At 46.0% G+C, this 12,810-nt stretch overlaps 1 protein-coding gene across 8 annotated transcripts in view; it reads right to left on the reverse strand.

Moving 5' to 3' along the window:
• The window catches only part of PRRC2B (proline rich coiled-coil 2B), a 44,257-nt gene that overhangs the window by 24,214 nt on the left and 7,233 nt on the right, over positions 1 to 12,810 (reverse strand). For 6 of the 8 annotated variants that reach the window (XM_065696025.1, XM_065696023.1, XM_065696024.1 and 3 more), the window contains exons 2-7: positions 6,368 to 6,535; positions 5,226 to 5,403; positions 4,912 to 5,014; positions 4,016 to 4,088; positions 1,076 to 1,219; positions 210 to 451 (exon numbers count right to left, since the gene is read on the reverse strand). In XM_065696025.1, the coding sequence (XP_065552097.1) occupies positions 210 to 451; positions 1,076 to 1,219; positions 4,016 to 4,088; positions 4,912 to 5,014; positions 5,226 to 5,403; positions 6,368 to 6,482 (855 nt within the window). In that variant the 5' untranslated portion in view covers positions 6,483 to 6,535. The remainder of the gene's footprint in view (positions 1 to 209; positions 452 to 1,075; positions 1,220 to 4,015; positions 4,089 to 4,911; positions 5,015 to 5,225; positions 5,404 to 6,367; positions 6,536 to 12,810) is intronic. The other 2 variants (XM_065696022.1, XM_065696021.1) reach the window with 1 other exon arrangement.

Below are 12,810 nucleotides of genomic sequence, written 5' to 3' on the forward strand. Positions count from 1 at the left end.
TGGAGGGAAAGCAGCAACTTTTCCTTGGGCTGAGCAAGGCTGTGTTACACTACTCCAGCTTGAAAGCACAAGTATGCAACAGGGGAAGCTAAAAACAGATCAAGGGGAATCCCTGAGCAAGCCACTGAACTAACTGAACATCGCAACTTCCTCAACCCACACACACATTTCAATAAGGACATTGCAGCTGTGGGGAAAGAACAACTTACAAAAGCAGGTAGCATATCATGGTATGTAGGTGGCTGGTAGACATTCCCCATGAACTGCGAAGCCCCTTTGCGGACAGGCTGAGCTGGGCGGAGAGACGGCTCCTTCGGATCGCTGGCACTCACTGAGGAGGGGGCTCCGTCTCCGGTGCTGGGGGTCTTGCTGCCCAGCTCAGCAGGGGAGGCGGTCAGAGATGTGGCAGAGGTTATATTCCTCCCACCGCCCTCCCTCCAACTGGTGACATCTGGAAGGGAGGTGGTAATTATGTTAGCATTTGTAAACGCAGAGAGTTACTCCTCCAGCAGAAAGTCTTGGAAGCTCAAAAACTCTGGGTCAAGCCCTAATGCAGAAGAACAACAGGGACCAAGGAAAATGTCTCAAAGTGTTAATTTTCCAAAGTGTAGCAGCATCAGCTGTTACCAAGTAACTGCTGCACCAGTGGTGTCCTTATTTGTCAATAAGACGGAACTCCAACCAACCCTGCTCCCCATCCCTAACCCTGCAGAAGGCCAATGAGATCATGCACAAACACTCCAAGAGAAGCCACATTACACCACCCACCCATTTCACTTGTGACTCCCCCAGCCCAGGGGGAAAGGGCCTGCTTTGCAACAACACTCAGCAACTTTTATTAAACAATGCAGTAGATGACACTCCATACGCCGCTGCCTGGACCACAGAACTCAGGCAGAGAACATCAGCACTGCAAGTGAATCTGGGGTCATTTGCTAAGCAGCTGGACACATGTGAGCTCATAAAAAGATAAAGGTGAATATCTGATATTATCCTGACCTGCCATCCCACGGCCCAGAACAGTCTCTGGGGTTATGAGCCAGGATAAGGCAGAAAGACACAAGCATTGACTTACTCTGGGGGCGGAGGCTTGGTCCTGGCCCATACGACGGATCTAAGGCGCCCTTTTCTTTGCCAACCTTGTCCTGCTCGCCAGCTGCTTTCAGCGTCGGAAATTCCTCGGGAGAGAAGGATAACAGTCGGCTTGAGGCCCTTGAACCTGTCAGACAAGTAAGTGCGGGACTCAGAGCAGATCCTTCCACTTTTTCAATTCCCTTACGAGATCAGCTTGGAAACTTGTTTCCAGAGAATGTGAATCTCCATCATTTTTAAACCCCAATTACTATCAAACCAGCACCTCAGCTCACATCCAAAACACTCTGAGACACTGTCACCAACACAACAACACATGCCTTCACCCAGTACTCCCACACTCTTTCACTTGGGAGCTTCATTTAAATTCGCACGTTCAGCAACGTCAGAGTGAACTTTCTCAGTGTCCAATTGTTCTTTTAAAGTACAAAATTCAGACTGAGGCAGAGGTATAAATTCTGCAAGATCCATTATAGCTGATACCTCTTACCAAGTATTTGACATTTCAGACTCTTTCTGCTCTGATCTCACTCTAAGGGGAAGGCTATTATTAAGATTTCTGGCGACATACTCAGTGAAAGACCACAGATAAGGCCTGACAGCTATGTGCTCTATCCCACTCTTCCCTGCTGCAGCATTTTTAAGATGCAGATCACTGGCCAGATCAGACCAGCTTCATTTCTAGTCACTGGCGAAGTGTCTTGCTGAGTCATCAGCCACCCCAGAATGACAGCTTTCTGTCAATGCTAAAGATCTGCCAGTGCCTGGAAAACAAACCACAGCAATTCTCCTAAAGCTGTTGGCAAGGTAACACCGAATAAAAGGAAATTGTCATCACTATTGCACTACTAAGGGTTTAAAAAACTCCTTTTCTGAGAACTGTTTCTTGGTGTTGCTTGGCTAATTCTCTTTCTAAAAAAGGCATTTCAGAATTGCCAGGTTAGAAGTACCAGCAATGAGTACTGAAGACCTGACAGAAGAGGCTCATTCCTTTGTCCCTTCTTGCCCTAAAACATCAAGGCTTCTTGAAGTCATTTCACTTTCTGGAACTTGCCCACTGCACAAGAGCTCCCATCTCAGTATTTCCAGGGAAGACACTGGAACTGCTGCCTGTAACATCTTCAAATATTTCAGAGAGATGAGCATACACAAAGATGACATTTCTCAAACACACCACAAAACATCTGAGATGTGCCAGGAGTTCTGATATCTACTGTATTATTCTAGAGAAATAGAACAGCAATGAGAGTACTGACAATGTGCCCTTCAGGTGAGGCTTCCACCCACAAGTAAGGCCGCACAATATAACAACTGTTAATGCACAGGCATTAACAATTTGCACTCTAACCCATGGTAGCATCACACTGGTAAAACTTTGGTGCATCTTTCTTTTTCTCCAAATGCCCCTATACAGAAAACACTGGCATGCAGCAGTTCATGATTAATCTACAAGACCACACTTCTTCAGGATATACCCTCCAAGAAAGACTTTACAGCAGTAATACCTAAAAGAGAGCAAAAAGCAAAGGACTTTCCTCTTTGTCAATAATATTAGAAACTGCTATATTAGCTTAGAAGGTAAAAGCAATTCTTCAATGCCACTGGAGACGAGGTGTGAGGAGATGGGATGGCCTAGAGAGTCCTTTCAGTCAGATTTCTGATGCTTCTGTGATTCAATTACCTTCCAATTAAGCTGCTCTTAGCCACATATGCAACTCTTTCCTTGGGTTGAGAACTCTATATTGATGTGTGTGACCTAGAATGAGTTTTCAAAAAATCTTTTAAGAACATTGTTACATGGTGGGATTTCAAAACAACCGTAGGAGGTACAGACACAGCCAAGTGTCTCAGAAGTACCAATTAACCAAACAAGACAGTCTTTGCACTGGCCACCAACCTCAGGCAAGCACAGGCCTCTGCTTTAACATTTAGCCTTTCAGAAACACCTTCTCATTAAGGGACTTGTCTCTTCATTATCCCTCATTAAGGAGAAGCTTGTCCCCTTCAATTCTGCAATCTGCAGCTCTCTCAATTCTTTCAAATCTCTGCAGTTTCATTCAACAACTGAATGGTGCCAGGTCTGTTCACATTAAACCAGTGGAACTGAGATGTTATTCTCACTACAGTTTTAATGGCAGTACTCAGTGCAGCTGGAAATCACCTCCTGTGTGGAAATGGATGCATGTGAAGACAAGTAAACTCTCAATTTCTGCTAACAGTGCTTTAGGATCCTGAGTCAAACAGAACCCATTAGCAGCACAGTTACCCAGGGAGATTTAACAGAAAGGTCTCAGCCAAGGCATAGGCAAGTAAATACTGCAACAGCTCCAATACCACCTCCACCCACTGACACTGGACCAGGGATGCTGTGAGCAGCCTTCCTGAGCATTATCATTATAGCCTCACCTTTAACCACCTAATTAGGTGAAGCTCCCTGTGCTGCTAACCACAGAGATGCCTGTATTTCCAGTCTGCAATGTCCTCCCCTTTTCTTCTAAACCAACCCCTCCACTCTTCCACTCTGCTTTCTGCACCTTTACTACATGCTGCTCTGGGCTGATGGAAGATGCTCAAGAAGGGGCAAGTGTTTCCCTTCTCCTCCAAAACCTTCACCTCCCAGAACTCCCTGCTGCTTCCCAAGTGCATGAATAATGCTGGTTCAAAGTGGTGAATAAACACACTCTGTTCAAACTATGCCTTGCAGTGACAGACCTGAACAGATGTAGCTGCATCATTCCAGCCAGTGCACCACACAGATTGAAAACAAGACTCAAGGCCTCACTGCACTGTAACCAAAACAGCTGTGTCATCATTCCACACTGGTCCAGGCAGAGAAGGCAGAAAGAAATGGAGTCCACTCCATCTCATGCTTATCTGGGAGATGCAAGGAATACCCAGCTCCATTTCTGTTTATCATACTCACCACCTTCTTGTCCTGCTGGCTTTCCATTCAGCTGTGCCCATGACTTTGGTCCACCTGGCACTGAATTTGTACTCTGAAAACAAAACACAAACAAACCCCAACATCCACAGATCAGTGACGTCTCATGACTGTTTCTCATTTCCTCTCACATCTTCATCAACTATTTCCTCAAACCATTCTTCTTGATTTCTTCCCTTTAATCAAGCTTTCCCTCTGCTCTTTTGCATTTTGCCATATGGTTCCTCTTAATATTCTAGATTTGTTCCATGCTACACTTCAGCTTGAAGGCTACTCTACCTTCTCATGCATTAACCACTCTCCTCCTCTTCAAAATGTAACTCCTGTCCTGATTTACCTGAACCTTGAGGTCTGGGAACTTTTTCAGACTGTAAGTGCGAAATCTGCAGCACAGAGGGGCCAAGTCCCTGCACTCTCTGGGGAAGCTTCTTCCCTTGCCAGTAGCCTTTTCAGGTCCTGACACTGGCTACTTCTTTCATATGACCAGATCTCTTCTTATCAAGTCTCATCAGGCTGGGAACAAGAGCTGTATCTGTTGTCACCAAGCAACACTGGAATTAGACCCAAAGTAAAATAGCTTAGAAGTGCTAACCAGCCATCCCACATTCCAGCCATTCTTTCGAGACTAAAGCTAGACTTCCTGCACACGCTTGAAAAGGTACAGAAGTAACCTGCACAGAATTATACTTTTAACTGCAGCACAGCATTCCTGGGGCACAATGACTTGGAGTCAAGACAGTCAATTCTACAAGAACTGATTATATAGAAGCTGCTGTGCAAATTGCAGCCTGATGATTCTTACACAGACAATTAAAGACAACCCTCAAGCTGTGTGGGGACAGGGGAGGCAGAGTGGCAGTCACAATGCCTGCACCTACCTCCTGACTGATTGACTGTGTCGGCTTCTGTAAATTGGAGACAGATTTCTGCAAACCCTGCTGCGGCAGCGACTCCTGCAGCTGTGCAGCCGTCACACTGGAACTGCAGAGAGACAGCAGAGAGGAGATCAAAGGGGAAGGAAGGCAAGAAGACAGACAGACAACTCTGGCAATATGGCACCTGCTAAAAGATCAAGGTAACCTTGGCTCTACACTGGCACAGACAACAGAGAACTGATCACTCTAAGGTCCAACACATAGCACATCAGTGCACAGCTGCTGCTGCTTGCCTGACAAAACATAGCTCTACCCACCTCTTTTGGTCTGGCTGATCCTGCTTGTTTGCCCATCCTGTACCGTCCTTGGGTACTATAATGATGTTGGGGTCGTTTCCTTTGTTCTCTGACTTCAAGCTAGGCAGGTTTGCAGGAGGTGGCATGCGCCGGGCAGCAGCAACTTTCCCGAGACTCTGTAAGCCATGTCTAGGAATAACTAGTGAGAAAGGAACAACGGCAGCTCAGAGAGGGCTATATCTTGCTAGATAAGTAACATTAATTAGGACACTGTGGCTGGGTGTTGTCCCAACAGAACTGTATGGCAAACAGCACCACTGCTGCCACGTGAACATACAGGTCATCTCCCACAGGACCATGGCGAAGCAGCATCTGCCATAGCAGCTGAGTAGCGGGCAGCCTCTGAACAGTCATGAGGGAGAGAGAAGTAATTCTCCCAAACAGAAAATGCTCCCAGAGTCTTTCAGCTACCTGCGAAAATACTCCTCTTTCATTTCACCAACAAGAAGTGGCAGTTTCCTTTCACAGCCTGGGGTAACACCCACCCAAGTCCACCTCTTGGCAGGCAGACTCTGGTAATCCAACCCAGGAATTCTGAGGTCTTCATTTTCTAACTCTAGCCACCAGATCACATTTATTAAGATGGCATTTTATGTTCTTTGGTTTTCTACTCCCACACTAAATCCAGAGCCAGTCCAGACAGTGTTTACATATTTTGACCTGACGATCTACTTTTGGTCATGTCTCCACTACAAATCTAACTCACATTCTTCCCCAGATCTCTTCAGTCATCCACTCTCACCTCACAAAAGGCCTGGCAACTTAAGGCCCTTCAGTCAGCTTAACTGCCTTGTCTTGGTAAGGCTTTGAATCAAGTTTGCAACCTGATCACTTTGCAGCAAAGACACAGGCTAAACGAAAGGACCTACAGTCCCCCAGCTCTTTTGCTGTAATTCCTCCTCCATGCCTCTACAATAGGAGCAGCACAAAGAACCAGAGACGTTTTCCCTGACGCCCTAATGAAACACAGGCTCAAACACCAGTGCAAACAGCTCTGCAACTCGGCTGCTTCCCACTGGGCATCCTACCCACAGGGCCTGAACTAGCTCTGCAACAACCCTCTTGGAAGCCACGAACAGGAGCTTTCTGAAGGTATTTCTTACCTGTAGTTCTGATAGCTTCTATTGACTTTCCTTTATACTTATCAAACAGGCTGAGAGTTGAGTACTTGCTTTTCCCATCCTTTCCCTTGGTTATTTGCCCCAAACGATCGGACATTGCGATGAAATGTCATCTAGTAAGAAAATTGCTCTGCGCCGCTCCCGATCTGCCTTTTAATGAAACAGAATCAGGGAAACACCAAATGGGTTATTTAGCTTCAGGCAAGTAAAAAGTAAAACACACATAACTGCTAGAACTGCAGATATCCAGTGAGCAGACACACTTAGGTACAAGGTTTTAACCCTCTTTAGTCACAAGAAGCTTGTGGGATTTAAGATTCCTACATTGAAAAGAACTGCAGGAACACACTTCTCACAGCATCTCTTCTTTTCCCTGACACTCCAGTGCTGAAAGAGGTAAGCTTCCTGAAGTACGAGAATACAAGAGAGGGTGGTCAACATAGTCCTTGCTTTAGAAGAAGTCTGACAATAAGCAGCTACACACAAGGATTCCTAAACACAAGTGACAGGAAAGCACTGGATCTTACACCATACTGGAATTCATCATTGGGTTTCCCAGTAAAGCACTGGTAGCCAGGTCTGTAATATTCAGGATTACGGTTCCACACTGGCCACAGTTAGTGACTCATACCAGCAATTAATGCTTTGAAAGCACCACCTGAAGGCAACAGAATTATTTCTTCGAATTCCCTTTTCCCATCTGGTGGCCATCAGACAGAGTGAAGGAGTCCAAAAGCCCTTGTCAAATTCAACAGGTTCAGCCTCTTGAACCTGTGGGTTCAGCAGATCTACAATGAATCCTGAACACACTTGATAAAAAGAGATTACATCTCTGTTGCTGGCACCTTCAACACCTTTTTTAGCTATAAACACACTTTTCACAATTGATGTGGTTTGTTAATTTTTCACTCTGATCTTTCTGCTGGCACAACATGCTGTGATTAACACCCTTCACGCTGTCAGCATCTTTACTTTCAGCTTTTGGCTCCTAGACTGAGACAAAGCTGAAACACTGGGAACACACACCCCCTAGGTCAGCTTTTATGTCAGAAAATAAACTTTGCTTACTCTCAACGGATCTTTCATTTTTCCTCAAGCATGATTCTCCGTTCTCGTTTTTCTCAAATCTAGAGGCTCAATCTAACCTTTTCACACATCATTTAGACTTCCAGATTTCTTGTTGCAATGTTTCCACTTTGAGCCTAGAACTGCTGGCAGTTCTATTACGTTAGGTCAGAGACCATCTGCTAGATCCCATCTTCAGGCTGCAACTTCAGCTAGAGTAACACAATTATATATATGTATATCAATGTGTATCAGACCTTCCCACCCTTCACCCTCTCTAAAACTCATCCAGCTGAAAGCATGTTTTAAATGCAGTCAGAATCACCCTCTGAAAGAAAGCGTATCTGACCAGAGGCTACAAGTTCTACCAGCAATGCCTTCTCAAAACTGATTTCCAGGTAAGAGAATTAGCCCATCACACATTATGTACAAAATAAAGCACAGACCACAAGCATGCTGGATACAGCCAGTTTTGACAATGTGCTGCTATCTGGAAATAGGCAAATAAAGCTTATCTAAAGACTGTTGCCAGGGGGCAAGTTTCTGACCAATAAACCTGGCACCATGTAGTGTTCATTCTTGCATTGCAGGATTTATATCAGGCCTGGCAGGAGCAAGAAGCTGTGGGTTCTGTGTGCTACACTAAGCAGCGTGGTCAAGGATAAGGGAAGAAAAGCATTTTCTGTCACTCAATAACAGCATCGACAAGATGCTTGGGGAAAAACACCGGGCTCCACAAGAAGCCTCTCACAGCCACCTTTGTTGGACCTCCACGCAGGGCCATAGCACAAAGGCTTGCAGAGGCAACGGGGCTGGCCAGCGTTCTTGAGGCACCTTTTCCTGCAGAGTAACAAACAGATCTTGGCTCCAATCTGTTTCACTCTTTGCTCAGATGGTCACTGCGTGCCAAAGAAAACAACAGCTCCTCCCACGCTTGCCCATTTCCACTGTATGTTATTAGTAGGACAGACATAAAAGAGAAAGGGAGAAAAACCCAGTGATTAGCATGGACTTGGCAGGAAAACAGAAGCTGGGCTGAGAACAATGACCTGTTTGAGCTGGCAGAGTTGTGGGGAGCCCCGGATCAGAGCAAGTAGCAGTGGGTGCTGCATGCCAGCCTGCAGCTGCGCTGGCAGGAGCACAGCCACCAGCTCCTACAGGTTCACAGAGGGAGCCTCGCTCAGGGTCTCTCCACACCACGTGAGTCCTGTACCTGTCTCGCACAATCCTGAGCAACAAAATTCACCGTGAGGTTTACAAAACCCAAACCAGACAAAGTAAGTCAACATCAGGAAAAATGAAAGGAGCTACCACATCAGGTTCAGGACTTAGGGTCATAGAAAATCCCCAAGTTCCAGAAAGCCAGCACGTGAAAAGCATGGAGCAGAATGCTGCCAAAGAGAAACCCTGACAACCACTTATGTAACTGGGTCTCAGCTACCTCTTGATTACATCTTATATCATTAAAAGGATGCAGGAGGAATAAACAAACACTTCAGAAAAGAGGGGCTGAGGACACTTTGGGTTAAAGCCCCCTGTCAAGCTTTCTGGGACAGCCACAACTGCTGTCTGGATAAGTGACATTTACTTTGAACTTCTCTAATGCTTTGAAACTGAAAAGGTGAAAACAGCTTTCTGTGTTATGCGTGCACTCTAAAGGGGAAAATGAGTCCATAGAGAGGTAAGGCAATTTCCATGGGGTCACTGTGCAAAGAGGCTGCAGTGATGCTGAGCCCAGTTGGAGCCATCCTGCAGGCAGGAAGGACCTTGCTGTCGCTTGTCCCTCCTGACAGAGGATCTGAGCTATTCACGGGCATTACTGGCCACAGCTGTCACAACACTGGGCTATCTTCCCATCACAGAGTCAAGGAGGGAATCCTGGCAGGGATCATCAAGGCCTTCCAGAATGAAGGCCATTTCTGATAACATCAAGTTCATTAAGAACTGACCTGCCAGCCTGCAAGCTTCTTATTAGGAGAGCTAGAACCAGAAGGCACATGTCAATGCTGACAACTGACAGTCTCGGCAAGGCTTCTGAACGGTGCTCAGGGTCACTGTGTCCAAGAGCTGACCCTGAAGAAAGCATTATCCCCTGTTACAGAGAAATCAAAAATATCTATCACCAGCATTCCCACAAGGTTTCTCTCTGGGTTTATTACGCTCCCTGGGGGAAGGCTCGCTATCAGTTTTAGCATGGAGTTTAGCTGTTCCCGTTGGAGGGCCAGCAATGCCTCCTGTAACATCCAGGGATAGCACCGGAGTGCAAAATACAGAGTGTCTCAGAGGAATCAGAAAATACTGCAGTGTGATCAGTTACATTAGAGACTCCAGAGTACAAATACCTGCACCAGAGTCAATTCCTGGGCAGAGAGCTCTGTTACCCATAAGTCTTTATGTCCACATGATGTTGCCCTGGATTTGATGTTTGGGTATTGACCCTGTCCAACTGCTTTTTAAAGGGGTATGTTCTAATCCAGAGATCAAATATGACATTTTAAGTGCCAGAGCATGCAAGCCTTGGAGCTGCAGCAGGGATCTACTGAGCATGGGGAGCCCATCCTGCAGAAAGAGCCATGTGAAAACCTTGAGGTACTGGCTCTGGTAACAACTGGAAACCCCCAAGCTGAAAATACAGCCAAAGGGAGAGACTCCTGACAAACAGGATTGTCTGCAAAGCTCTTTGTAAATCTATGTATGAAGTAGGCTGGGCTGCTGTTTTATTCACAAGACTTCGATGGAGCTTGAACACCTGGAAGGTAGCCAGCATTAATTACACAGGGCAAGCAGATGTATGAAAGGTAACACACACACACACACTAGAAGGAATCGCTTCAACTACTCATGCACCACTGGGCTCTACCCTGAGCACAATCACCCAGGGAAAGGACCAGAGACCACTGCAGACCTTCACTCCTTCACGCACAGCAGCAGTCACAAACACAAACCAACATAATAGGATGGAAATTCACAGTGAAAAGGCTTTTCTCCAGAAGCAGAAGATTTGACCTGAAATTTTATAAATTGTTCAGAAAAGGCTGCAGAAGCTGAACTATACTTTCAGAGAAGTGTTTGGAGGTGATGTTAAACTAAAATCTTTTGTGCTCTATCACGCTACTGGTAACGTGAAACCTTTTAAAAAGCACAATATAGTTTTACAGAAGATTATGGATGTTGTCTTCTCTTTAAAAATACACATGGTCAGTTTTGCTGGTTCTTTTCATAGCTAAACATTTACCTGTCAGCAGGGAGATAACCACTACTTCTTTTGGACCATGTCTCACCCAGAATCACCTTTTTGTGAAACAGTCACCTGCCTCAGTGATGAAGGACACCACTGGTTGCCATCGGAAGAGCTTTGGTGAAACAGCATGACCAACTGCCCTAGGGGCTTCGTGCCAGATCCACTTAGATCCTGTAGAAGCCCTCTTTGGGCAAGGCAGACATCATTAGTCTAGTGGGAAAGGGACCAGATAAGCATTCCGAGACTGTTTAGTAAGGGGAGCAACAGGAGAACATCAGCATCTGAGTACAAAGTCAACAGGTTCAATGCAGAAGAGTAGTGCAGCAGGCAGAGGGTTAGGATATCAAGAGTCTAGGTCACAGGAAACCACTTGCTGCCACTCTATTGCATTGTTTCCAGATGGAGCTGCCAAAAATTGCTGGTACACCTAAAAAAGGGCCTATCTAGATCCTGAATGTGGCACCAGATCCTGAGACAGGGAGAAGCAAGTCAGCAGTCTGCAGTACAGAGAAAAGACGGACACCCTGTAACCAAGCTTCTGATTCACAAGGGGAGACCCTCCTTGCTTAGCTCAATAGGTGTACTTGGCAGTACCAGTTCTTTTAATTCTGCACGATTCCAGCTTTGTTCTGCATCTTGCCTCCCTGTGAAAACAGGGAATAGGAGACCAAGATCACATCTCCAATGATATATTGCAGAGGTATGGTGTTAGCTGAGTAATACTCTTGGAGGCTGTTTGCCAAACCTGCCCACTGGCCAGCCCCATCATCAGGACTCTCTAAGCCAAACCATCCTGGATTTGAGACATGCAGCAGGACCATGAAGCCTTCTGGACAGCTCATCTATCATTAGCTGTGCGGCGTGGAGCTCTACAGGCTTGAGATAAAACATGATGACAGTGGGCAGAAAGGGCATGCCCTGTAAGATGACCCGACCTCGTTTTCTCAGTTCTGTCTTCACCAAGCTCACCTGCTGTTCCCTCTTATAAATGAGCCATCAGGCTGGGAATCACAGCTCCTGCTCCTGAGCCACTGCACAGTTCTCAAGAAAATAGATCTTCCTAATCTCAGCTTTGGCCTGTAAAATACAGAAGCTTCACATCTCTGCAAAACAATTTTCCCCAGTGCTGGGAAGGAAGGCAGACAGGCAAAGGCAGCCAGAAAGGGTGGATCTGTAACTTACTGTGAAACAGATAAAGCAGACTGGATTCTGAAGAACAGCTCAACTATGTTTACACAAAAACATTAACAAGTTCTGTGGTCCCTTCTGCAAGGGCTGGACAATGCCACACCCTGGAAAGGAGTCCTGACCTCTGGTAATTGAGGATGCAGACAGGGATAAGGAATACTTCATCCTGAGGATGCAAGACTATGGCACAGAGCAAGAAAAAATAAAAAAATCAGTCAAAAAGCTGGGCCACAGCCCACAAAGTGCTTGTGAGATCCTGTGCTCATAAAACTCCCTCTCCTTTTCAAGCAGCAGCAAGCCCAAGGTGTGCAGTTAATTCTTTCCTTAAAAGGAGCATTTGTCTACAACAGTCCTCCAGGGAAACAGAGCCAGTTTTCTGCCCACCTGCCCCACCACACCATGAAAAAGGAACTCACCTGTTGGTGCCAGCTTATAAGGAAAGAGTAATTGTATCTCGAACCCCAGAGGAAGCACTTCAGGGCTTTCATACCCCTCAGAATCAAGAACTAATTACTGCAGGGAGGCAGCAAGGTATCTCACATGGAGCAACCTGGAAGAACCGACTACCAACATCACACTTGCCCTCTCATCCAGGCCATAAATGTTTTTAATGAGACAAGACCCAGCACAAACTGACTCTGATGCACCTCTCCATAAATCTCATCAGGCTTAGGAGCCGTGAGCTCCTGTAGGCACTTCAGCAGCCAGACACAATAGAAATAGAGGAGCATATTTCTCTGCTGTTTCACATTTCAAGAGGCAAACCCCACAGAAGACAGAGCAGCTCAGTTCAGCAAGAACCACCTGTAGCCTCTACGTATCCAGACCTCAACCACTGTAGTATGAGAGGAAAGGGAAGCAACCTAGTAAGCTCCATGAGCTGCCCGCCCAAAGGAGGGCTCATATTTAAACGAAAATCTTTACCCTTTGA

This window comes from Lathamus discolor, chromosome 15 (genome assembly GCF_037157495.1).
Source record: "Lathamus discolor isolate bLatDis1 chromosome 15, bLatDis1.hap1, whole genome shotgun sequence".
NCBI classification, from domain to species: domain Eukaryota; kingdom Metazoa; phylum Chordata; class Aves; order Psittaciformes; family Psittacidae; genus Lathamus; species Lathamus discolor.